Here is a 24,458-nt window from a genome sequence, read left to right as displayed (position 1 = left end):
ATTTAAAACTACACATCCCCGAAGGACCCACTAGAGACCAATCCTGCATTGGCCAACGGGGAACAGACTTGCTGGTCTACAACGGTCCGAGATGGAAAGCGGCTTTCTGATCAAGCCAGCCCTCTGCAAGGGCAGCAAAGACTCTGCCAATAACGAACACATCAGCTATTACACTGAGACCGACTAGCTTCTTCTGAGCTTGCTGGCTAGGGCTGAGATGGAAATGACTCCAGTCCGGAGTACTTCTCTCATGTGCTGGCCTCCGTTTGCAGATGGAGCCTAGCTCTGGATACGCCAATCGATACCTACGTGCCAGAATGCCTGGGGAAGTGGGCACCTTAAGCTCGATGCCCAGGTGTGCAAACTCCAGCCCCCTCTCGCTCCAGCTTCATTCTTCCCTGGGGTAGAGGCACTGGTATGAGTGGAGTTACCCTAGGGACGAATTCGCCCTACAGGAGCTGCTCTGTTGAGCGTCCCACTTGCACCCGTCATAAAGCAAGTTTCCCCAGTGGGCACTTGGAAACGGTTCCTTTAACGCACCGTGAATTGCTGCGAGTTGCTGCTGGAGCTCCTCTGGGAAACTGCTTCTACAAAGGGTGGAAGGTCAGACAGTGCTGCAATAACCCAAGCTCTCCGAGCAACACTGGGCGCCATCCCCGCCTCTGAGATTCAGGCTGCAGGAGGATTTCAAGGGCACGTTGGACTCCCTGCACCATCAGAGAGGCAGCACCGAGGAGCTACAGCGTGGTATCAGCCTGGGACTCATTGTGCTCTCAGCTGTACCGCTGAAAATCCGGAGTAGCTCAACTGACTCCATTGCAGTTACTTTGGATTGACACCAATGTAACACAACAGAGTTTGGACCAGAGTCCATGACAACTCTGGCCGCTGCTGAACCTTCCTGTGTGTTCAGTCCCCAGGGGCTGCTTTGAATCTGTTGCCTTTGCTACCTAAGGAGATTCAGCCCTTACCCAACCACAAAGCTTGGGCTGCTGAGACTGACCCTGGGGAAGGCAGCTCCCATCTCCTCACTGTGGGAATCTGAACTGAGCACTGCCCTTGTGCTCAGCAGCAATTCTTGCCCTTTGATTAGCTACCAACTCCCCCTCTCCCCTCAAAAACCTGAGGCAATCCCAAGGACAGAGATGGGCGGGGGGAGCTGCAGAAACATTCCTAACGAGCACAAAACGGCAAAAATGACAACCAGCCCCAAAAAGCACAACAAATTCCTTTCCAACTCCTCCTGCTCTAGGGACCAACCAGCCGAGCAGCGGGCCAGCGTGCAGGCATCGCTCTGTGCAGCGGTGTGGGGGTCCCTCTATGTGGGGAAGTGCCCGTGCTGGGTGCATGTCAGTGGAGGCTTGCAGAGGTGCCATGCAGGCAGCTGACCCATGCACATGTGCGGAGGCCGTAGGTGTAGAAGGGAGGGTGCCTGGTGCCTCTCTGCAAGGTGGGTAGGTGTTTTACTACCTGGGGAAGGAGACCAGCAGGACCCCCTAAGAGGGTGGCTACACTAAGCGAGAAAACGTTGCCCTGGCGTTTGCTTGCACGAACGACTGGTTCTCTTGCTTCTCCTTGTGACGGATTAATGTGTCCACACGACAGAGCTGTTTCCAAAGAACTACTCTGGTGCATTGGCACGCAGTGCCTGTTACAGATGTGCTTGCACTGGTGCATTCTGGGAATCCTGTAGCTCCCATCCCTGGGGCCCTTGGGTAATTTCCAAATCTGAGGCACCACAGGCTGCACCAGTCCAGTTGGACCACAGCTACAATGGTTCCAGCTATGGCAGCCATCTGGCACAACCCATTCACAATAGCTGGAGTGGGTGTTGTGTGAGGACACAAGATGCTGCCACCCCACAGGGCGCCACGCATGGATTTCTTGCAGCACTCTCGCTTAGCATAGGCAGGGCACAAGACATCTCTCCATCGTGTATTTGGCTAGAGTTGGATTGCAGCAGAGGCAGCACTGCAACAGCCTTAACGCAGGCAGGAAGGGACTGGGGGAAGGGCAGTCACTCCACTTCTCTTTCCTAGGGAGAGAGGCTGGTTTGCAGCCAGTTACCTGGAGTCTGGAAGTTGATGCGTCTCATCTCCACCGGGTCCTTGGGGTGGTGAGGAGCGATCTCAGCGTTGTTCAGGAGACATTTCGTCCGCGGCTCAGAGTCTTTCCGTTTGCTTTTAAAAACCAAAGTAGAAAAGCCTGTTGGTTTGGGGCCCTTTCTGCCTTTCTGACTGACTCGGGCAGGCCAGCAGCCGAGCACCGACCTGATGTAATTGGGTGCCACTCTCGTGCGAAGCTGAGAAACGCAGCCATGGCCTGAATGACCTACTGGCTCAGAAAATGGGCGCAAGGCACAAAGAATGCGACTTGCACTCACGTGGCACTCGGCGGATGTGACGTTCTCCCAACACCCTTCAAGCCAATAGCAACCTCCTGGAAGCTACTCCATCATACGTCAAAGGATACAGCCACAAAGGCACCTGACAGGCTTTTGTATGATCAGGGACTTTACCTTAAACCCCACGAGTGGCTTTTCTGCTACAGCCTCTTTTCATCGTCTCGGTTTGCAAGTCGCACACACTCACGAACTGACTCAGGCTATGTCTATACTGGCACGTTCATCGTTAAAACTTTTGTCGCTCAGGAGTGTGAAAAAACACCCCCCCCCCAAAGAATAAAAGTTTGAACAATGAAAAACGCTGGTGTGGACAGTGCTTCGCCAGCGGGAGCCATGCTTCTGGCGATGAAGCTACCGCCCCTCATTGGAGGTGGTTTTATTTTGTCACCAGGAGAGAGTGCTCTCCCGGCGATAAAGAGCAGCTACACAGCACACCTTACGATGGCGCAGCTGCAGCCTAACGTACACTGGCAACTTCATTTACGGCACTGGTCATTTACCAAGCCTTATCTACACACAAAATATGCACTACTTTAATTAAACCGGAGCTAATCCCTGGGTGGACGCTCCAAGGTCTTGTCTACATAAAAGAGTTGCCCTGCTAAAGGTGTGATTTTAAACTGATTTAGTTTTGTTGGTGCCAAAGGCCATGTGGACATGCTTAATTTGGTTTAGTTTAGATTGAATAGAAATCGGTTTAAGTCAAACTGAAATAAGACACTCTTAAATCGGAATATGCATATCCACACAGTCTTTGGCACCAGTTTAGATATGTTATTTTAAAAACTGATAGAAGTTAAACAGGCGCAACATTCTAGTCTAAACAAAGCCAACTTCAGCTTAAGTGCCTTATTTTAGTTTAACTTAACTTGTTCCTACTCCTGTTTGGACTTGTCTACACATAAACTTGCCCTGATTTAGTTAAACCAGTGCAAATGCCTGAATGGACACTCCTATAGGTTTAAAACTATTTACATTGGTTTAGCAAATTTACAGGGGCAAACTAAGCCAACAGAAACCAGGGTTCAATTGATTTAAGAGCGTCAACACACAAATGGCTTGTCTTCGCTTAAAATGCTACAACAGGCACAGCTGGGCTGCTGCAGCTTCATAGCTGTAGCACTTAAGTGTAGCCCAGGGGTTGGGAAGCTTTCAGAAGTGGTGTGCCGAGTCTTCATTTATTCACTCTGATTTAAGGTTTCGTGTGCCTGTAATACATGTTAACGTTTTTAGAAGGTCTTTTTCTATAAGTCTATAATATATTACTAAACTATTGTTGTATGTAAAGTACCGTATTTATCGGCGTATAACACGCACTTTTTTCCCCTGAAAATAGGGGGCAAATGATGTGTGCGTGTTATACGCCGATATAACCATGTACCCAGGGCCGGCTCTAGGCTCCCGAGCAGCGCGGCCCTAGCCCCCGTCCCCCCCAGCGGCGCGGCCCAAGCCCCCACCCCCCGAGACCCGGCCCGCGGCCCGAGCCCCCACCCCCCGAGACCCGAGCGGCGCGGGCCCGAGCCCCCATCCCCCGAGACCCGGCCCGCGGCCCGAGCCCCCACCCCCCGAGACCCGAGCGGCGCGGCCCGAGCCCCCACCCCCCGAGACCCGAGCGGCGCGGCCCAAGCCCCCACCCCCCGAGACCCGAGCGGCGCGGCCCAAGCCCCCACCCCCCGAGACCCGGCCCGCGGCCCGGCCCAAGCCCCCACCCCCCGAGACCCGGCCCGCGGCCCGAGCCCCCACCCCCCGAGACCCGCGCGGCGCGGGCCCAAGCCCCCACCCCCCGAGACCCGGGCCGCGGCCCGAGCCCCCACCCCCCGAGACCCGAGCGGCGCGGCCCGAGCCCCCACCCCCCGAGACCCGGCCCGCGGCCCGAGCCCCCATCCCCCGAGACCCGAGCGGCGCGGCCCGAGCCCCCACCCCCCGAGACCCGGCCCGCGGCCCGAGCCCCCACCCCCCGAGACCCGAGCGGCGCGGGCCCGCGCCCCCACCCCCCGAGACCCGAGCGGCGCGGCACAAGCCCCCACCCCCCGAGACCCGGCCCGCGGCCCGAGCCCCCACCCCCCGAGACCCGAGCGGCGCGGGCCCAAGCCCCCACCCCCCGAGACCCGAGCGGCGCGGCCCGCGCCCCCACCCCCCCGAGACCCGGCCCGCGGCCCGAGCCCCCACCCCCCGAGACCCGAGCGGCGCGGCCCAAGCCCCCACCCCCCGAGACCCGAGCGGCGCGGGCCCGAGCCCCCACCCCCCGAGACCCGAGCGGCGCGGGCCCGAGCCCCCACCCCCCGAGACCCGAGCGGCGCGGGCCCAAGCCCCCACCCCCCGAGACCCGAGCGGCGCGGCCCGAGCCCCCACCCCCCGAGACCCGGCCCGCGGCCCGAGCCCCCACCCCCCGAGACCCGAGCGGCGCGGCCCACGCCCCCACCCCCCGAGCCCCGAGCGGCGCGGGCCCGAGCCCCCACCCCCCGAGACCCGAGCGGCGCGGGCCCGAGCCCCCCCCCCCCCAGCCCCGGCCCGCGGCCCGTGCCCCCCCCCCCCGCGACCGGTGGGGCGCGGCCCGAGCCCCCACCCCCCGAGACCCGGCCCGCGGCCCGAGCCCCCATCCCCCGAGACCCGAGCGGCGCGGCCCAAGCCCCCCCCCCCCCCCCCCCGGCCCGCGGCCCGAGCCCCCACCCCCCGAGACCCGAGCGTCGCGGGCCCGAGCCCCCACCCCCCGAGACCCGAGCGGCGCGGGCCCGAGCCCCCCCCCGCCCCGCCCCGCCCCGCCCCGGCTCACAGCGCAGCAGCCGCATGGCTCCGGAGGGGGCTGAGCTCTTTCCCGCTCAGAGCCACGTGGGGAGGGGGCGGGGCCGCAAACTCCAGGCTCAGGTCAGCTGCCTCTGCTGGGCCCGGAGCTTTATTTGAAATTTACCGGTAAGTTTTTTTCCTGAAATTTCCCCCTTAAAATGAAGGTGCGTGTTATACGCCTGTGCGTGTTATACGCCGATAAATACGGTAAATAAGGTTTTTAAAATGTTTAAGAAGCTTCATTTAAAATTAAATTAAAATGCAGAGCCCCCCGGACCGGTGGCCAGGACCCGGGCAGTGTGACTGCCACTGAAAATCAGCTTGCGTGCCGCCTTTGGCACGCGTGCCATAAGTTGCCTACCCCTGGTGTAGAGACTACCTACGCTGACAGGAGAGATTCTCCCCTTGGTGTAGGCAATCCACTTCTGCAAGAGGCGGTAGCTAGGTCGACAGAAGAATTCTTCCACTAACTAGCACTGTCTACACAGGGGCTCTGGTCGCTTTAATTTAACTGCGCCGCTCGAGAGTGTGGATTTTTCACACTTGACTGATGTAGTTAAACTGACCTAATCTAGTGTAATCCAGGCCAGAGTTGCACCAATATAACTAAATCAGTTTTAAAAGCCCATCTTTAGTTAAACCAGTGCTGCTGTGGGCGTAGACCAAGCCTAACTGACTTAAGCGAAGATGAAATAAACCTGGTTTAAACCCAAATAAATGTGTCCACCCAGCCTTTTGCACACCTTTAACTACACTGGTTTCAAGTCACACCGGTGCAACTCTGCGTGTAGACAAGTTCTGATGTCGATCAAGGGATTTTAAGCCCCAGGAGCGCCTGCAAAGCGCAGACTGTTCTATCCACGGCTCCGAGGCAGAAAGAAATGCAATTTGCTTCGCAGTCTATTTAGAAACTCTCTCTACCTCGTTGCAAACTGAGAATCTCATGTATTGTTATAGCCCAGGTCACTTCATGGACACCCACCCTTCCAAGGGTGCACGGCACAGAAACCCCCCCGGTCCCCATGCCTGCTGCAGCTACAATAATTACATACACTGAGGTGTGGAGTGTTGAATGCATGTTTAGTTGTCTTTTAAAGCCCGTAGTAGCTGGAGGCAGTTCGATAAGCCCAGACTGCTCTACCTGGAGCACTGCTTGGGAATCATGGCGCTGTGGGGGGTGGGTGTGTCACTTTATTCTGCCTCCAGTCGGAAGCAGCGGTGAATGGTTCATGGCCAGACCTGTGAGTTATTACTAGCGAAAATACTCCCAGCCTTGGAAATGGCTGGAAAGACTCCCAGAGTTTCAGGGAAAGTCAGCACAGAGCCATCGGGCAGGGGAAGGACACATCCCCTGGCTCTGCGCTCGGCTGAGACTGCAACATGAGCGGGCGCTTCTCTGCTCCATTAACCCAACATTTACTGTCACCCTCACTCTCCTCCAAACAGGATTTGGCTTTGCCTTGAAGAAGAGCCATCCTATCATGGACAGGCAACTGGGCTTCCTTTCGCCCCCTCTGCCTTTCCACTGGCACAAACATGTGCCTGAGATCTTGGTATCTGATGTCCTTTAGGACAGTGGGAGTGCCAAGGGCAGGAGGTGAGTCTTCACGTGGGCAGAGCTCTCTGCCCCAAGACACTGCCAGTCCGGTGCGGTGGGGATCTACAGAGATACCAAACCTGGTGCTCTTACCTGTCTGGCTTGCTGTCCGGGGAGCAGTAAGTGGAAGGAAGAAAAGACAAATGTTGGGGTTAGAATGGAGCGTGAATGCCCATGACACACACGGAAAGGCGAGATCCCCAGCTCAGAGCGGCACCAACAGACGACAGGAGGGGGACTCCTGAGCCCTCCGCCCCCAGGGTATTCAGACATTTCAAACCCAGTGGGGATAAAGCAAAGGCACAGCCAGCCAAACTCATTTCATTGGAGGCCACTGAACTACCACTACAGGGACACGGCTTTATTGACTACAGACCGGGGCTGGATTTGAACCAGGTAGATCCCACTACCAGTCCCCTGAGCTGCCCAGTCCCTCCCCATTCCCCCAGCGCTTTGCTCTGTAGCTCTGACCAGGGGCCGCGCCCGCAGCCCAGCGACTCCGAGACAGAATGTGAAATGCCCTTGAGCACCTGGGAGCGGGCACAGATCTGGGCGAGAGGCCACCCTTACTTTTTGTAGAGCAGGATGGCGATGACGATGCAGATGATGAAGACCACGGCGAGGACTGGCCCGATGACCCATATCAAGCCCTCCTCTCCGTCGATGATTGGCTGCGGGTCGGGGTTGTCCAGCTGGATTGGGTCGGAGAAAGGACTAGCTGCGAATGTCTAGAAAACACAAAACATCATAAAACAGGATTCAGAAAGGGGTCTGGGCCTGGGAATCGCCACAGCTTCATTCCAGAAGAGAAGCCCCTATAAGGGAGACAGGCCCACAAGCTTTGGGGCAGACACCAACCACTAACACATGGGGTTAAGAAGAAACTTCCTCTATGAGCAACTTTTCCCACAGCTGTCCAGCAGAGGGGTTTTTGCACCTGCCTCTGAAGGAACTGATGCTGTCCGACGGGATGCTAGAATAGATGGACCAAGGGGACCCCATGGTCTCATGAACGGCCAGACTGGCTTAGTCCAAGGTCCATCTAGTCCAGTGGCCCCCAACCTGCGGCCTGTGGGCTGCTTGCTGCCCAATCAGCACACAGCTGCGGCCCATGTGACATCCTCAAGGCCATACAGGTAGTATTGGACGTGGCCCATAATGGTAAATAGGCTGAGAACCAGTGACCTTGTCCCATAGCCTGTCTCCAACGCAATCAGCACCAGCTGCTTCAGAACCTGTTGTGCAGGCCTCCATTTCACACTATCCCAGCAGCCCCTCCTCGAGGCTGCCTCCAGTTCCTCACCTCACCCTCTGGATTCGGCACTTGACACAGGGGAGGGGGAAAGGAGTGAAGAGGGGATTAATACTCAGACACAGAATGACCTGGTGACTCCCCCCGACTAAGTACAAATTAACAAACAGAATTTTTCTCCCCTTCCCTCTCCTCAGCCCAGGCTGTGCTCCCAGTGCAGAGCCACTGACACGCTCCACCCCAGAGGAGGCTGCCTGCCTTCTAGAGGAGCACTGTACGTTCATTCTATTAGGGGTCCGGCTGGATGGAAAACGCTACCACACATAGTCTGTTACGGCAGAGCCCTCTTAGCCAAAAGCTTCTCATGTCTCCAGACAGGCCCCAATTCCAAGGAAATGCCCTCCTTGCACGCAACCCAAGAGATCGGTGTAATATCAAACACTTACTTAGTGCTTTCCCTTGTCAAAGCTTTACAGATGTTACGACACCCACTGACCATGAGGGAGGTATTATCACCCCCATTGTACAGATGCGGTAACTGAGGCATGAACGGTGATGGTAGCTGGGGCAGGATGACAACTCACGGGTGGGCGGCACGCAGCTTTGGGCTCACTCCCCCAGAGCAAGCGGCCTTCCCTGAAATTCCACCCCTACCGCCCCTGGGGCATTTGGAGGAAGGGGCTGTTCCCGTCTACAGACACCGAGGATGGCTGCTATTTCAGCCCATTGCTACTGACTCCGCAGGACCTCGTCCTTAAAGCAGAAATTACCACAAGCAGGAGTAATCCGACTGGGAAATCCGTTCCCAGGCGTGTCAGCCTAATCCTTTAATATTAAATAGACAACGAAATATTTATTTCCAGCCACCCCCACTTTAAAAAACATGATTGCAATAACTTCTCGCTACAATTCTGCAGGGGGATTTAATGCGATGAAGTATTAGACTGTTTCCTACTTCGCAGCAGAAAAAAAGGCAGGTGAATATTAAAGCAATTGCTCTCACAGTCAAATTCAGGCCTGTGCAGTGCCACTGAAATTCACGGGATTGCCAAGGATGTAGAAGAGGACCCAGAGCATGCCAAACTGATTCCCTTGGTAAGGCACTCCCCGCTCACGCTCCCCAGGCGCAGGGCACATTGCTCTGAAAGCAGGACGCCTGCCTGGGTTTATTGCTCTGCTGGGGGAAGGGACACTTTTTGCAACAAGTTAGGGTCGGTCCTTGGGATCTTTGAACCCCTGGATACCTCTGAGCTGATATTTCAGTATCTTCCGGTTCTAGACGCACATCTGGAGCAAAGTGTAGAGCCCTGCACGGATACCAACTTTGTATCTGCATCCGATCCACAAACATGGGCCGCAGATACCTGCAGATTTGCAGGGCTCTACCCAAGTGTGAAAAACCACCTCCCAAAGCATGTCTGTAAAACTGAAGGGCATCGCTAGCTGGCCCTGCGTGTGAGAGCCTATTTACAGCCAAGGGTATGTGCACCTGCAAACAGCCCTGCTCACAAATTTTCCAGGGGGATTTTTGGAAACCTTTTCAATATGTGCCCCTCCCCCCAAAAAAGCCATTTTAAAACGTTCTTGGAGGAATATGGTTCCCAAGCGCCATACAAATGGCACGTGCCGGGTCCCAGGCTGGCTTGCAAAGTAATTGCACCTGCAGCAGCTGGTTCCGGTATGTAAGGGGACAGCAGGATCCCTAGCTTCTGCGAGAGACGGACAGCAGAGGAACGAGCGACACTTACAGCTTCCAAGTCTTGCAGCACCGCCAGGATGAAGATGACGTATTTGTGTCCCGGCTCCAGGGCTTTGTTTTCGAAGTTGTCGTAGTGTTTCATGTCCCCCAGGATGAAGTGGGAGGGCAGCGTGCGGAAATGGGCAGCGATGTACGGCTTGGGGAAATCCAGCTGCCGGGAATGACGGAGGCTCCGGCGCTGAAGCCTAGAGATGTCCTGAATCACCTGGAAAAGAGAAGACTGCAACACTTGAGACCCAACTGCTCCAGTGCACCAGGACCAGGAGGAAGGGAGGAAGAATGGAACTGTTCAGTGCGAACACATTAGCTCCACTTGTTCTACATGCTGTGGGGGATTCGCCCTGCCCCACTCTCTTTGCTTGGGGCTGATCTTTCCAGGAGAGGGGTCAATGGTGCATTACGCATCACCCAGTCGGTTATCTGCAGATGTGCCTCTCCCTGCGATCGGAGTGGAGCTGACCGAGCGCTCACCTCTTCCAGGTCCATCTCCTCGGGGCTGCTCACGGGGTTCACGAACTGGCCCCCCCGCGATTTCTTTAAAGGCACCACCACGATGTAGTAAGCCCTGAGAGTCGGGAAGGAAAAGACAAGAGGGATGAGGCTGCTGGCAGGAATCTCACACAGCTGATATTTCCTAGGATGTTATTTTTTCTACCTGGCATTACCGTTCCTCAGGGAAGGAGCCTGGCATGCTCCTGATGGGAAAGCACCTGAGCAACGCGATGATGATGGTGGTTATGTTAGCGTTGGTCCCACGCCACCTCTCCCATCCGCACCCACACTCGCTGGCTGCCGGCGGAGGCCGCTTGCATCCCTGACTTACGCCATCATTGGCGCTGTGAGTGGAGGTCGGCCGTTTCCTCCTCTCCAAGGACCGCGCCCTCATGGCTGCCTACCCCTCTGTGCACCACCGCAGGATCTGAGCGAGCACCTTGCAGCAAGTGAACCAGCCCCCACCCGTGACTCTGCATCGAATCATTTTCCTGTGGGCGGCTGTCTCTCGGCTCACACTATAGCGGAAGCCTTGGGCTTGTCCTTGGGATCCAACGTTCCCAGGTCACCAGGCCCCTCACACCTGCTCCCTCATGGCGTTGTGGATGGGGGAGGAAGAGCCGAAGCCAGTTATTCGCTTTTAGCCCCAGCTTGGTGTAAAACACTAGCTAGTTTCCACCTTGGCACCAGGGGCCTTTTTATTTTTTCCCCACAGGTCCTTCCTTCCTTGGCAGGCCTGCCTCTGAAACCAGCATTCGATCCCTCGTGTGGCTTCTGAGCAGGGGCAAAGACAGCAGAGCAGAGTCACAGAGGTTGGCACATCCCACGCTTGGGCCCTGGGCTGTGGGGGAAGTTGCAGTTCCTATCAACTGTTCTAGGCAACTCTGGGGGCTGCGCCATACCGGAGGGGCCTTGTCTCCAGTTTACAAGCTAAGGGGGAGGTTTCCCAAAGCATAGATGGCCGTCGGCCCCGCCCCCGACAGACAAAGGATGGATTATTGGGGTCGGCAGCCTTTCAGAACTGGGGTGCAGAATCTTCATTTATTCACTCTGATTTAAGGTTTCGTGTGCCAGTCATACATTTTAACATTTTTAGAAGGTCTCTTTCTATAAGTCTATAATACATAACTAAACTATTGTTGTATGTAAAGTAAATAAGGTTTTTAAAATGTTTAAGAAGCTTCATTTAAAATTAAATTAAAATGCAGAGTCCCCCGGACCGGTGGCCAGGCCCCGGGCAGTGTGAGTGCCACTGAAAATCAGCTCGCGTGCTGCCCTCGTCACACGTGCCATAGGTTGCCTACCCCTGGATTATTATCCCCCTCGGGCAGACAAGGCCCAGAGCAGTGACTTGCCCAAGGTCACACAGGGCGTCTCTGTGCCAGGGCCAGGAATCAAACCTGGGTCTCGTGTGTCCCAACCCAGTGCCACCCTTCCTCTGAGCTTACAAGGGCTTGCGGTGCTGCAAGATGAATCGAATGGGACAGTGACCCTCTTGCAGATGAAGGAGGCTGTGTAATAAGGACACCAATCCTTCCCTGCCTACATCACCAGCGTCAACCTGGGCCAGCAGTGACTGACAGCCATTACCAACTCTCCGGGGGATGTTTGCTGGTCCGTGGGGGAATGAGCCAGTGGTGCCCGCCTGCTCCTAGTGGGTAACTTTGCTGGTAGCCTCAGTGGACAAGCCAAGGACTGAATGGGCCACAGAAGCTCATCGTTTCTTAGCCCAGGGAGGCTGCTCCTCCACACCACGGTTGAGGCACACTTGCAAGACAGCTAGTGGGGAGATGCTTGCTCCGCCCCTGCCCGTGCCTGTTCTGTGGGCACTGCGGCCGCCTGCACGGCCCAGTGCGTTACGATCGACCGCCATTACATTCACCGCAATAACAGGAACCTACTGGACAGGCACCGAGCTCTTCACGTCCGGCAGGATCACCACCACGTTGCCATCTGCGTCGGCCTTGTGAGTCACCTCCGGCTTCTTGGTCAGCATGTCGGTGGTTGTCCAGGCGGCCACGTTCTGCTGCAGGCCGCCCATGCTGTTTCCCCGGTTCGTCAGGACAAAGTTGTAGAAAGTGCGGGGCTTCAGATTGGTGATGAGCTTTTTGGTGGTGCGGCCGTCCACGTCGATGGTCAGCTCGTTGTACTGGATCTGAGCAAGGCCAGAGCACCCAAAGGAGTCAGCCTCCTCTCTGCAACACCACAGCGCAGAGCTCCTGCCCTCCCCAGCGCCCAGAGAGCACGCGGCACGAGGCAGCAGCACCGCCCATGCAGTTCAGCCTCTAACCCCACCGCGCAACTGCCGCGTACATGGGAACGAGCATCTGGGTGGGGAGCAACCGCAAAACTCCTCCTCCGTAGGGTCTCGCAGCACTTTACAGGCATGGGATGAAGCCTCATGACTTCCCCGGGAAGCAGCATTCCCATTTTAGACATGGAGAAACTGAGGCAGGGACTACGGCATCGACTTGCCCAAGGTGAGAGGGACTCAGTAGCAGAGCTGGGTATGAAACCGATTCTCAACCGCACCAGTCACATCTATGAGACACCACTCCCTGCCTATGGCTGGGAACACAACTCCGCAGCCCTGGCTCTCAAACTCCATGCTTTACCCACTAGCAGGGCCGCCCAGCGAGGGGGGTAAGTGGGGCAATCTGCAGGGGCCCCACGAGCCCTGGCCGAGAATCCCTTCCCTGGCTAGAGGCGCCATTTTAATTTGTACTCACCCGGCGGCACTCCGGGGTCTTCGACTGAAGGGCCCCCTGCCACCGAAGTGCCGCCGCTCTGGGTCTTCAGGGGCATTTTGGCAGTGGGTCCTTCAGTGCTGCCGAAGACGCGGAGCGAGTGCAGGACCCGCCATCGCCGCAGCCTCGGGGCGCCGCCCGGTGAGTACAAGCGCCACAGCGGGTGGCGCCTTTTTTTATGTCTGCTCCCCCGCTTTGCCCCAGGCCCCTGAATCCTCTGGGCGGCCCTGCCCACTAGACCATATTCCTCCCCCGCCCTCCATAGCCGGGAACAGACTCTGAGTCCCAACTCTCCATCCCCAGCTCTAGACGTCATTGCCGCTCAAAGAAGGTTTTGAGGGCAGGGAGAGGAGGCCATGTTCCAAAACACCGCAAAAGGCCCCCGGCAGGTTCAGGTAGAGGTAATGGAGAGGAGCTTCCCGCAGTCAGACTCCCCGTGGGAGCAGCCTGGAGCTGCTGAACCCAGAGCAGGAGATACGCTTCTCTCCAGGAGCGCCCTCAGGGGAGGAGGAGGGATTAACCCTGAATATACCATCCCCGAATTCTACCCTCTGCTGCCCTGCAGCTCCCGAGAGGCGGGCCACGGGGACAGGGTCCCCGGTCCCACTTGCCTTGTAGGGGATGGGAGAGTTGTAGTTCTCGGGGAACTCCCAGCTCAGAAGGACGGAGGTCTTCATCACCATCTTCACCTTGAAGTTTTTGGGTAAAACTGCTGGAAGAAAGTGCAGAGGGAGAGGGGGGAAGGGAAAGAATGGGGTGGGGGGAGAGAGAGCAGAGAGGTTATCAGACACCGGACAACAGGGGGCTGGCTACACTGACCTAGGGAACAGAAGGACCTGCTCCCTCTTCCACACTCTGCTTGGGTTTTGCCAGAGTCCCATTCCTGACGCCCCTTCCCATGCCAAACCCTAGCCTAACCCAGGGGCAGGGGCAGGGAGGGTCTCTGCCCAAAGACATCCCGCCTCCCCGCACCCCACCCACCCTCCCTAACCCAACCCCCCCCCCCCCCCCCCCCGAAACGCTGGGCGCCTGAGCAGCTGCTGTGGAGAATAAGGCTCTGGATGTCTGAGCAGGCTCGGCTGAGGACAAGCCCCCGCCGGTTTTGCGTTTGGCATCTGGCTGAGTGGCGGCTTGCGGAAGCTGAAGAAAAGGCTCGTCCCACCTGTGCGAGAGGCTGGCCTGCCCCGGTGGCCAGTCAGGAGGGCGCCTGGACTTAACTTGGAAGGAAGCAGTAAAAGGGACTTACCTGGTGAAGGCAGAGAGGAGCGCGGGGCCCGTGCGTGAGACCAAGCGCTTTGCGTTTACTCACCAGCCCGTCCTAGGCTGGCTGGACTGGCCCCCGGCTCTCTGCCTCCCGGCGCCAGCCCCGGTTACAAGGAGAGAGAGGAGAAACCGGTAAGTCCTACCTTGGTCCAGTAGGAACGTCCGATACTGGACGGTCGGGCTGTATGGCCCGGGCCCTTTACTGGTGTGAGCCCGGATTTTAACGTCGTAGGCGGTGTTGGGTTTGAGGCCGTTGAGCGTGTATGAGTTCTCAGGGGAGGGGGACAGGTCTTTTTCCAAGGGGTTGCCAGGGGAACCGGCTTCCCGGTAGGCCACGGTGTATTTGACAATGGCGCCGTTCCTCTCGGCCAGCACGGGGGGCAGCCAGCTGAACCGGACCGACATGGAGGTGATGTTGCTCGCCTCAAGGATTTGGGGGTAACCTTGGGGGATGTCTTCGGGGATGGTCAGCTCCTGCATGGCCTCTTCCCCAAAGCCAGCCCGGCTTTTCACGGCCAGCTTGAAAACGTATGTGGCGCCCTTGTGGATGTTGGTGGCGGTGTACTTATCCTCCTGGGCCGTGAACTCCAAGGTGGATAGGGGGTCGATGTCTTGTCGACCGAACTGGAGCCGGTAGCCCATGACCTGGCCCTCGGCATCCAAGGGAGGCTCCCATTTCACCAGGAGCGAATTCTCCTGAGTCTGATGCACGGACAGGATGGGCTTCCCTGGAACTGGGAGAGAACAGAGAGTAGAGACAAGCTCAGTTCTGTGCCAGCTTTCCTCCTCGCACCAGGGACGGAGAAGCTGGGTGAAGGAGTCAGAGGGCAGAGCTATCTAACAAAGCAGGCACAAGGAAATCCTGGCTTCTCTTGTTGGCTTTGCTCGCTTGCTGAGTGACTTGCCCAAGGCCACATGGACCAACACTTCTGAGTGGCCGCTGATTTTTGGGTGCCCAGTTCAAGACATCTTCAGGCCTGAATGCAGCAGGGCCAGGCACCCCCAGCTGCCACCGATTCCCGGTTGCCTTGAAAAATCAGGCCCCAGGTGTCTTGAGTCAGGCTCCCAAAATCAGTGGCCACTTTCGAAAGCATTTACCTTGACTTCCCTGTGCCTTGGTGTCTGAAACGGGAACGTTAACGTTTGCCCACCTCGCAGGAAGCTTTGAGATGACGAATGGGTTAATGTTCAGGCAGCATTTAGAGACAGAGATTCCAAGGCCAGGACGGATCACTGCGACCACACAGACGATCCATCTCGGTAACACCAGCCAGAGAACTTCCCCAGAATAATTCCTAGAGCAGGTCGCTTAGGAAAACATCCCATCTCGATTTGAAAGCTGTCAGGGATGGAGAATCCACCCCAACCCTTGGTAAATTGTTCCAATGGTTAATTACTCTCGCATAAAATTGACACTTGTTTCCGGTTTGAATTTGCCAGGTTTCAATTCAGGAAAGGAAACATACTATCCAAGTGTTAAGTACTACTCCAGAGTCAGATTTAGCCATACAGTTGTGATATACTTTAACTCCCTCTCCCTCCAAAATGTTTTGCAGGAAGGGTCCCATGGTGACTCAATGACACGACTTGGAACAGATCCCAGGAGTCCAGCTTCCAGCCTCTGGCTGTATTCACTAGACATGACTGCCTCCCAGAGCTGAGAAGAGAGAACCCAGGAGTCCTGTCTCCCAGCCTCCTGCTATAGACACTAGACAACACAACTCATGCAGAAAAACAGGAAAGGAACAGATTGGAGCGAGCTGGAAAGCACAGAGTTGCTGAAGGTGAAGTAATGAAGGATGGGAAGGCTGCATTTCTGGGCAGCCTGGGGTCCTGAGCAGCCGAAGCAAGTCTGGCAGCTGTCTGATCACCCAGCTGAGAAGAGAAAGATGGGGGCAAACGGGGACTGGAAACAGACCCCAGGATATGGGTGAAGTGGAGGAGAGGAGAGTCTCTGTCCACTCAGTTCGGCTTCTTCCCTCCTGGACATCACAGGGACATTGTTCTCAACGGGCTCCCTCCGCAACATGTCAGTTCTACTGAGTTTATGGGATATTGTGGGAGTCTGGTGATGCCTCTGCCTAACGAGCCCTGTCCCTGCCTGAATGCTAAATAAGCTAATGGCCAGGGTTTGATTACATATGCAGGCCCGGGGGTTACTGGAGTCGGAGTGGCGAGGGCATTAATTCCGGCAGCTCATGTGTCGTTTACACTCACTCCACTCTATTAAAGATCTAATTTCCTTCTCTCTCCTGGTTGAGGAAGCGGGGGAGGAGAAGGTAGAAGGGAAGAAAAAAGGTTTCAGAGAAACACAAACCAGCTCTGAAGTTAATCTGGCTGGGGGCATGCAAGTGAGGATGAGAAAGGTGCTCTGGGACTGGCTGAATCAGCCGACGCAAGGCATCATTGGGCAGAAAGGCAAGTGTGTGTGTGAGAGAGACACACTCAGAGACCCTGGCAGCACCAGGGGACATCGGGGAAGCCTGCTTGGTTAGAAGCAACAGCCCTGACATGTGAACACCCGGGCATGGGCTGCCTGGAACAAATGTTTTATTCATTTCAAACAACTGGAGAATGGCTGGTGAATGCTGCTGGGAAAACCTCCTTTGGAAACACTTAAGAAACATAATGTTATTACAGAGAAAAACAATGCCATTATCTTTATGTCTCAGTTTTTATCACAAACATTACTATAATCAGCCAGGCCTGGAAATATTACATTTGCACTACAAATATAATTTGGAGGGGGGGGAAGGAAGGGGAAAAAAGTGTTTTATTTTGCAATTGGGTTGGACGCTACAGGAGAAAATTGGATGTATTACAGTATTTAAATTCAGCCCCTAGCCCAGAATGATAAAGAAAGAAATCTCTCCTCTTGGAAGGTGTATTGACTCAACAGTGGAAAGGAGAACGTTTCAGAGCCATTTGAAAGATATTTTTTTTTAAAAAAAAGAAAAGCTATTTCAAGTTGGGGGAAATTGAGTTTTGGGTAATAGCTGCTCTGCTGGAGAAAACGTATCTGGGTGACTGATGCACCTCTTCTGCAAATTCTAATGGGAGAGATGAGGAAGGATGACAAGACAGAGGGAATGAGGGACCAAGGACCGGGGAAGGCTACAGAAGAGAAAACAAAAAGGGAAGAGAGACCAGTGAAGAAGAGAGAGAGTGAGAGAGACAGAAGTGAGAGGATCAGCAGAAGAGAGATGGGCAGGAAAAGAGAAACGCTAGGAGGCGATTTGCCAGGCTGAACTAAAGTGGCACTGAAAAGTCAGATGCAGATGTTCAGGGGGTTTGCTGCTGGTGTCTGAATGAAGTTTGCTTAAGTGTCTGGAGGATTTGGGACCCTCTCCAGCTGGGCGGGAAAGGCCACATTAAAGGGGGAAGGCTCCAACCCCACGCTCACTGGGGAAAGAATGTATGGAAAGGGAGCCACAATGTTGGTTTCTGCCCTTGCCATTCCAGGCTGGGACGCCAGATTCCTGGCTGCATCGCTCCATCCGCTGGGGCTCTGCGTTGGCTTTGTAGCCGTGGGGTCACCCAGGTTCATGACGCCACATTTGACCAAAGGCCTTTGATCACTGGAGTGGAGCTCACAACATTTCCAAGGGTGGCTGACGGTAGCTGCCCTGCGCAGGAGGAGGCAGAGAACCCCTGAGCGGAGAAGAAAAGGAAGGGGAAGAAAAACCAGCAAGAAAAGAGAGAGAGACGAAGGAAGGAAATGAAAAGGGGAGAAAGCTGCTGCCTGAGAGGAGTGAATGCGAGAACATGGTGGGCAGGGAACAAGATGAGCGGAGGGAAGACGGAGGGAAATGCGATTCCATGGTGATGCTTTGAGACACAAGGGGAAGGGGGAGTTTCAGAGGGTCAATTGCAGGTCTAGGCACAGCAGTCCTCCCCCTCCCCCTCCAATAAAACCTTTCCAGTGCTGCAGAGCTGAGGTGAGCTGTAATGGCGGAGGAGGAACTGCAGCATCACTGACCCCAGGGATGAAAGGAGGCGAAGGCACCCATTTCCCAGTGCAGCAGAAAGGTTCAGGGGAACGAGAGACAGACAGATCCCTCAGTGGCTTTTGTCGTTCCTCTGCTCTGTCCCTGCCTCCTCGCCGTGACCCCGTTTCTTTGTGCTCAGACCGGGAGCAGCCCTGCCATAAGGAATAAGTCCAAGGGATGAAAGAATCGGGGTTTGGGAGGGCAGCTGCGTGGCAGCCAGAGCTTGGCTCCGGGAGATGAGTCTAGCAAAGGTCAATGCTGTCTGTTCTTCCTCTCCGCACTGCCCCTGGCGCTGCTAGTACAGAGATAACCTGATGGGGATGGGAGAGCGGGTAGCCTCAGCTATCCCCACGTTTGTCCTATACCTCTGCTGTTTGCTAGTCTACATTCGCTGCGTGCTCTGTCCGGCCCAGGGGCCCAGCAACTGCTCGCTGCAAGGCTGTGCTGAGGCTCCCAGTTGAAGTCTGTTTCCCTAGGAGTGGGAGCACTTCAGAAACTGCGTCCTCGGTGCTGGGGGAGCAGGGCCAGGCCAGCCCAGTGCACAGAAACCCCCTTCACTGGGTCTGCAGTGGGGATGATCACTCTGGACAGAGCAGGGCCTAGCCCCTCCAAGCTGGAAGGATGGCTCGAAGGGAGCGTAGGCGGAGATTATCGTCAGGGCTCTGGGATCCGCTAGCCTCCTGGTGAGCACATGCCTCACTCCAGGGCTGTACCAGGAGAAGATTTGGGGACTTCTAGATCAACACCAGTTGATCCTGTGTGAGACAGGATCTGACTTTCCCTTCCCATCTCAGCGACCTATGTCTGCTGCTCCCTCGCGTCACAACCACCTTCCGACTGGGGTGCTCCAGCCTCTGGTTTTCTTGTCAGCTGACACTACAATTTCCATCCCATTGCACTCGCAGCCTGAGAACTTCCTGGCCTTTGCCTCTCAGTTCCATGTGGCTGGTCTGCTGAGGTCCCCGGCAGGGGGAGTCGCTCTGAACTCCAGCAGGGCCACAGAGCCACAAACCTCAGCAGCTCCCATGCTGCTGCCAGGTTTGCTCAGCCCTCTGGCCAATTCCCTGCTGGGCTAGAGCCACTGATCTCATAGGCAGCGTGGAAAGGTGATCAATATCCCTCTGGCTCCAGCCTTTTCAGGTAAACTTTACTCAAGTACTCACAACCACACCCCAGGCATCAGCAGGCCTTACAGACCCCGCTGATGTACAGTGCCCTGTGCCCTGCCCAGAAGTCTACACCACACCTCCAGCACGGCACAAGCGGGACCAGGTTCGAGTTTCCCTTTATCAGCAGGGTGGTTTGAGGAGGTGGGAGTCCTTAGCTGTATTGGGGATGGAGCATATGTAGTATAGGCCATTGGGAGGTGTAATGAGTTGTTCTCTGCTGCATTGGGTGGGAGGATGTTCTCTTCAGGGGAGAACTGGGAGTTCCCTGGTTGAGATGACTGGTGGGTGTTATGCACTGGGAATGCTCCGCTTGGCTGTATTACGATGGGACGTTCTCTGGGGTACAGGACTGGGTGAGTGGTTCTCTGCAGTACTGGGGTAGGAGGCTGTCTTTAGGGGGAATCAGGCGTTCAGTGCTGGATTGGGGAAATTGCTTTTCTGCATAACAAGGTTGGGAGAAGTGATGAGCTGCATAGAGAGGAAAGAGTTTCTCCAATTCTGGGCCTGATGGAATGAGACGACTTCCAAAAGGGACGGGTGAGGAGGGGGAGAGCCTCTCACCTGCACCCTTGGTCGTGACCAGTTTGGGTTTGCTGCGGGCGCCGTCCCCTTTCATGGTGTAAGCCGCCACCGTGATGGAGTACGAGGTCTCGGGCTGGAGCCCAGCAATGATCATTTCCTGTTTGCAAGATGAGAGAGAGAGAGAGAGAGATTTTTTTTTAAACAAATGCTTGTTCCTTGCAAGAGCCACAGCCCTGTCCAGCATGCAGGAACGTTCACCGACACTGAAAACATGGAGATGGGGAGAGGGGCGCAGTCTTTCGCTATGAAACACAACCAGCCCAGCTGTGAACAGACCCGGCGTCCGCAGGGACCGGGATGAAACGCACGCTCTCTCGAATCCACCTCAAACGCAGCCCCTATCTCAACGCCAACCAGTTGAGCCGTCAAAACACGGCCGTGCTCTTCAAAGCTTCCCGCGCTCCCACACTGTCTCAGAGGAGGGCTCCGTGGCTTCAAGGAGATTAAACTCCCTCCTCCGCACCCGCCAGTCAGAGACTTTAAAAAAAAAAATCGCCGTCTGTAATATTAAAAGGATTGCTTTAATGCAAACTGCAAGGCAACATATGCTGCCTGCATGCGAGGGTGCAGTGTTACCCCTGCCCCCGCACACCATTCTCTATCACTCTCACCACACCTGGCTCCTAAAGAGCTTTTGTCAGGAAGCAGGACTCTAGCCTGGCCCTTGGCAGGGAGGTACTCTGCCCTTCAAAGACTGTTATAACAATAACACGCACGTTAAACCAAGCAGGATGGGGGCATGCACAGCAGGGTTTTCCCCAGAGCCCTGGGTGGGAGGGTGAAGGGAACCTTGTAGAGGGAGGAGAGATCAAACAAATGCAAAGTCTGGGCCCCAGGCTAGCACTTGGGAAAAGGTTACTGCTCCTGAGAACCTCTGTCCTGCCCAAAGTGGGGCTGGCAGTGAGAGAGTGGACCTTAAAAACAACATGCTGCCAAGGAGGAGGGATGGGCCAGTGGTTAGGACCCCAGCCTCCGACTTACAACAGCGGCCTTCAATTCCCTGCTCTGCCAAAAACTTTCTGTGTGACCCTGGGCAAGTCACTTAGGCTGCGACAATCAAAGACTCGCAGCCTGGCTGCAGCTGACTTGGGCTTGTGGGTCTTGGGCTGCAGGGCTACACACTGCAGTGTAGATGTTTGGGCTAAAGCCCCAGTGATGGGTCTGCAGCCTGAGCCTGAACATCTACACAGCAATTTTTATCCCCGCAGCCCGAGCCCCAGACAAGTGACCTGGGCTCTGATATGCAGAGCCGCCGGATTTTATTGCAGTGTAGAGGTACCTCTAGGGTCTGTCTTCCCTGCGGCTGGGAGCAGGCTTCCCGGGTCAGGGAGACAGACACACAGTAGCTCTGCTTGAGCACTCGTGCTAAAAATAGCGATGGAGCCAGGGTTAGCATGGGCAGCAGCTTGGGCTAACTGTCCGAATACAATCCTGCCCGGACCCCTGGGGGCCGGGGGGGGCATTCTTAGGAGGCGAGCCCACGCTACTCCTAGCTACACTGCTATCTTCAGCATGCTAACTCGAGCACAGCTAGCATGTCTGTCTATTCATGCTGGGAGGCACCCTGCCAGCTGTAATGTAGACATCCCCTTAGCCTTCCTGGGATGTCTACACTACAGTTAAAAACCCAGCTGGGCTCACGGGGCTCAGGCTAAGGGGTTTGCAGTGTCGATGTCCGGGCTGGGGTGCAGCCCAAGCTGTGGGACCCTCCCGCCTCACAGAGTCCTAGAGCCTGGGCCCAAATGTCTACACCACGATTACACAGCCCCTTAGCCCCAGCCCAAGGCAGCTGGCACGAGCCAGCCATGGGTTTTTAATGGCAGTGTAGACACACCCTCTGCTCCCCATCTGTACAAGGAGGATCAGAGCACTGCCCTGCCTCACAGGAGCATCATTCTTAGCAGGAAATCTAAATCTCAGCCTAAGTATTTTTATTCTAGCAGCCTAAGCCTCAGTACTCACTAGCCCAAGGGAGGAATGCCTTCCCCCATTGCTTTGTGGCTACCGTCATCCTTAAAATCATGCCGGCATTCAAACGGAAGACGTAAACACTGCAGCTGGGAGCAAGCGTCCCGACCCAGAAACACAGACTCGCTTGAACTAGTGCACTAAAAATAGCTGTCTGGGCATTGCAGCCTGGGCTGGACACCCAGTATGGACCCAGGGGATCAGGTGGGCTGATACTCTACCCATGCTGTGAGGAATCCTCCCAGCTGCAGTGTAGACACGCCCTGGAGCCACAAAGTTGATTTTAAGGTCCAGCCCCTTGTGAGTTGCTAGGGCTAGCAGGGAGTGCTTTGTACCAGTGAATAGCTGGGAGCCTCGGCTTTCTAATGGCATAAAGTGTTCACATTCAATCCCTGATGGTTTAGAAGCTACTGAGGTCTTACGTCTCTAACCCAGCAATGTTTTTTCAGCAGTGGACCTGGTCTGCGATACAGTCACAGACCTTGTTCCCACCAGCCCGTCTTTAAATATGCAGCTTAGTTACTCTGGTCCCACTTTGATGTCTGGATTGCTTCCACTCTCGAGAAGCAGCTGACTCGACCTTCCCTAAGAGCTCGGGGGAAAACCCTGCGGTATTGCCATGTGCTGAGTAAAGGAGCAATCGGGATGGCATTGCGAAGTGTACAGGGGTGGGGCGCGGAATTATACATAGAAACACTGTAACAGGCTTGAAAATAGACAAACTAGCACTGAAGAAAATAAAGAACGAAGAGACAAAATGTCACACCACAAATGAAGAGGGTGGAAGGGAGAGGACAGAACCGGGACCAGGCAGGAAGCATTGTACTTACATATTCAGCAGTGTCATCTGTTTCCCACTGAGCAGAGAACAAGAGAGGATTTGCAAGTGAGAACACAAGAGGGAGAAGAGGGAAGAGAGAGACACACACAGCGTGAGGAAGAAGTCCTCCCGTTGCCACTTGCCCGGGGTCAGAGGTTACCAGGCCAAGGTGAAGGAAGAAGTAGAATGGGAGAGGTTAGTAGATTTTGTAGTGACCTCGGCTTGATTGAAAGGAATGGGGCCCCGCCCTGGGGCCTCCCAGAAACGGGAAGGATGGAGCCTACTTATCGCGGTGTTGGGAGAAAGGCTCATAGTCGTCCTCTACAGCTACAGTCTGGGAGCGTGAATTAACTGAATATGACAAGGGACTTGATTGTTGGAGAGACGCTGTGCCACTTACCAGTATTTTGGCTCAGTTGGGGCTATAAGCCAAACAGATGGCCAGGGTGCCCTCCCCACAAGCCGCCATGGGAGAGAAAGGGGGCAGAAAGTCCTCACCTGGGCATCAGCCAGCATGACATCCTTGATCTGGGGCAACCCCTTGGCCTCTCCGTTCTCCATGCGCACATAGTGGACCTGATAGCCACGGATCTGCCCGTGCTGGCGGTTCTGGACTGGAGAGCGCCAGAACACTTGGATGGCTGTGGAGTTCAGAACCTCCACCTCTACTTTTCGAGGTGGGGCGCTGGGCACTGCGGGGTAAGGAAAGAAAAAAGGGTACAGGCGTTAAGACTTAGCGCTGGACGTTTATCCAGGTTGCATGGGGCAGGCACGTACTGCATCTAGAGCCTTGCAAGTGGGCTGAGAGACAGCCAGACTTGTGGAAGGCCACCACATCTGCCGTTGGCCATCGCACGCTGTCATGGGCAGCGTCTGGATGGCTGCAGCATAGCTCGCCAATCTGGATGCATGAAGGTGAGCTCATGTCTTCTCTCTCTGCTCAATCTTCTTTCCATGAGCCCCTTCCGCAGAGCTGCCTGCCCAGAAGGAGCTGTATAATTCTGGATCAAACCCACTGGCAGACCTGATTTCTGAGGAGCTAGCCAAGGAAAGCTCCGGCTGTGCTTGAGGGACACTGGGACGATGCTTGATGCAAGTAAGATGGGACTGAACCAGCCCTTTCAAGCCCTTGCCCCTCAGGCATTTAAATGCATCTGGTTCTCAGCAGCAGCGGTCTGATCTCAGGGCATGAAATGGGAAGAGACTGTGGAAAGGAATTGGGATGGAAAAGGGATTTGGAGCAAACAGCGTATGGGACCCTGGCCAGGACAATACTGCAGCTCTGTCCCCCAAGGGCACTGGAACAGGGTGGGCCGGGGGCCATGGCCCTCCCACTTTTTACCGGCCATAAGCGGGAGTGATGGGGGGAGGGACAGAGAGGAGCAAGTGGGGGGGAGGGACTTGGGGGAAAGGGCAGTGTGGGGGCAGGGCCTTGGGGCAATGTAGGGTGACCAGACAGCAAGTGTGAAAAATCGGAATGGGGTGGGGGGTAATAGGAGCCTATATAAGAAAGAGACCCCAAAATCGGGACTGTCCCTATAAAATCGGGACATCTAGTCACCCTAGAGCAATGGGTGGCTGGAGGGAGGGGCCTCGGGAAGAAGGGGCAGTGCGGGGATGAGGCTTCGGGGG

The 24,458-nt window shown here is 55.7% G+C and overlaps 1 protein-coding gene across 8 annotated transcripts in view; it reads right to left on the bottom strand.

Annotated features, from left to right (window-relative positions):
• PTPRS (protein tyrosine phosphatase receptor type S) overlaps positions 1-24,458 on the bottom strand; it is a 239,945-nt gene that overhangs the window by 26,856 nt on the left and 188,631 nt on the right. For 3 of the 8 annotated variants that reach the window (XM_044998457.1, XM_044998461.1, XM_044998458.1), the window contains exons 12-22: positions 23,325-23,518; positions 22,837-22,863; positions 20,018-20,135; positions 14,442-15,032; positions 13,647-13,744; positions 12,190-12,443; positions 10,268-10,361; positions 9,786-10,001; positions 7,356-7,513; positions 6,879-6,890; positions 2,068-2,180 (exon numbers count right to left, since the gene is read on the bottom strand). In XM_044998457.1, the coding sequence (XP_044854392.1) occupies positions 2,068-2,180; positions 6,879-6,890; positions 7,356-7,513; positions 9,786-10,001; positions 10,268-10,361; positions 12,190-12,443; positions 13,647-13,744; positions 14,442-15,032; positions 20,018-20,135; positions 22,837-22,863; positions 23,325-23,518 (1,875 nt within the window). The remainder of the gene's footprint in view (positions 1-2,067; positions 2,181-6,878; positions 6,891-7,355; positions 7,514-9,785; positions 10,002-10,267; positions 10,362-12,189; positions 12,444-13,646; positions 13,745-14,441; positions 15,033-20,017; positions 20,136-22,836; positions 22,864-23,324; positions 23,519-24,458) is intronic. The other 5 variants (XM_044998459.1, XM_044998462.1, XM_044998460.1 and 2 more) reach the window with 3 other exon arrangements.

Source organism: Mauremys mutica, chromosome 24 (genome assembly GCF_020497125.1).
Source record: "Mauremys mutica isolate MM-2020 ecotype Southern chromosome 24, ASM2049712v1, whole genome shotgun sequence".
NCBI classification, from domain to species: Eukaryota; Metazoa; Chordata; order Testudines; family Geoemydidae; genus Mauremys; species Mauremys mutica.
This window is presented reverse-complemented; position numbering and strand designations above follow the sequence as displayed.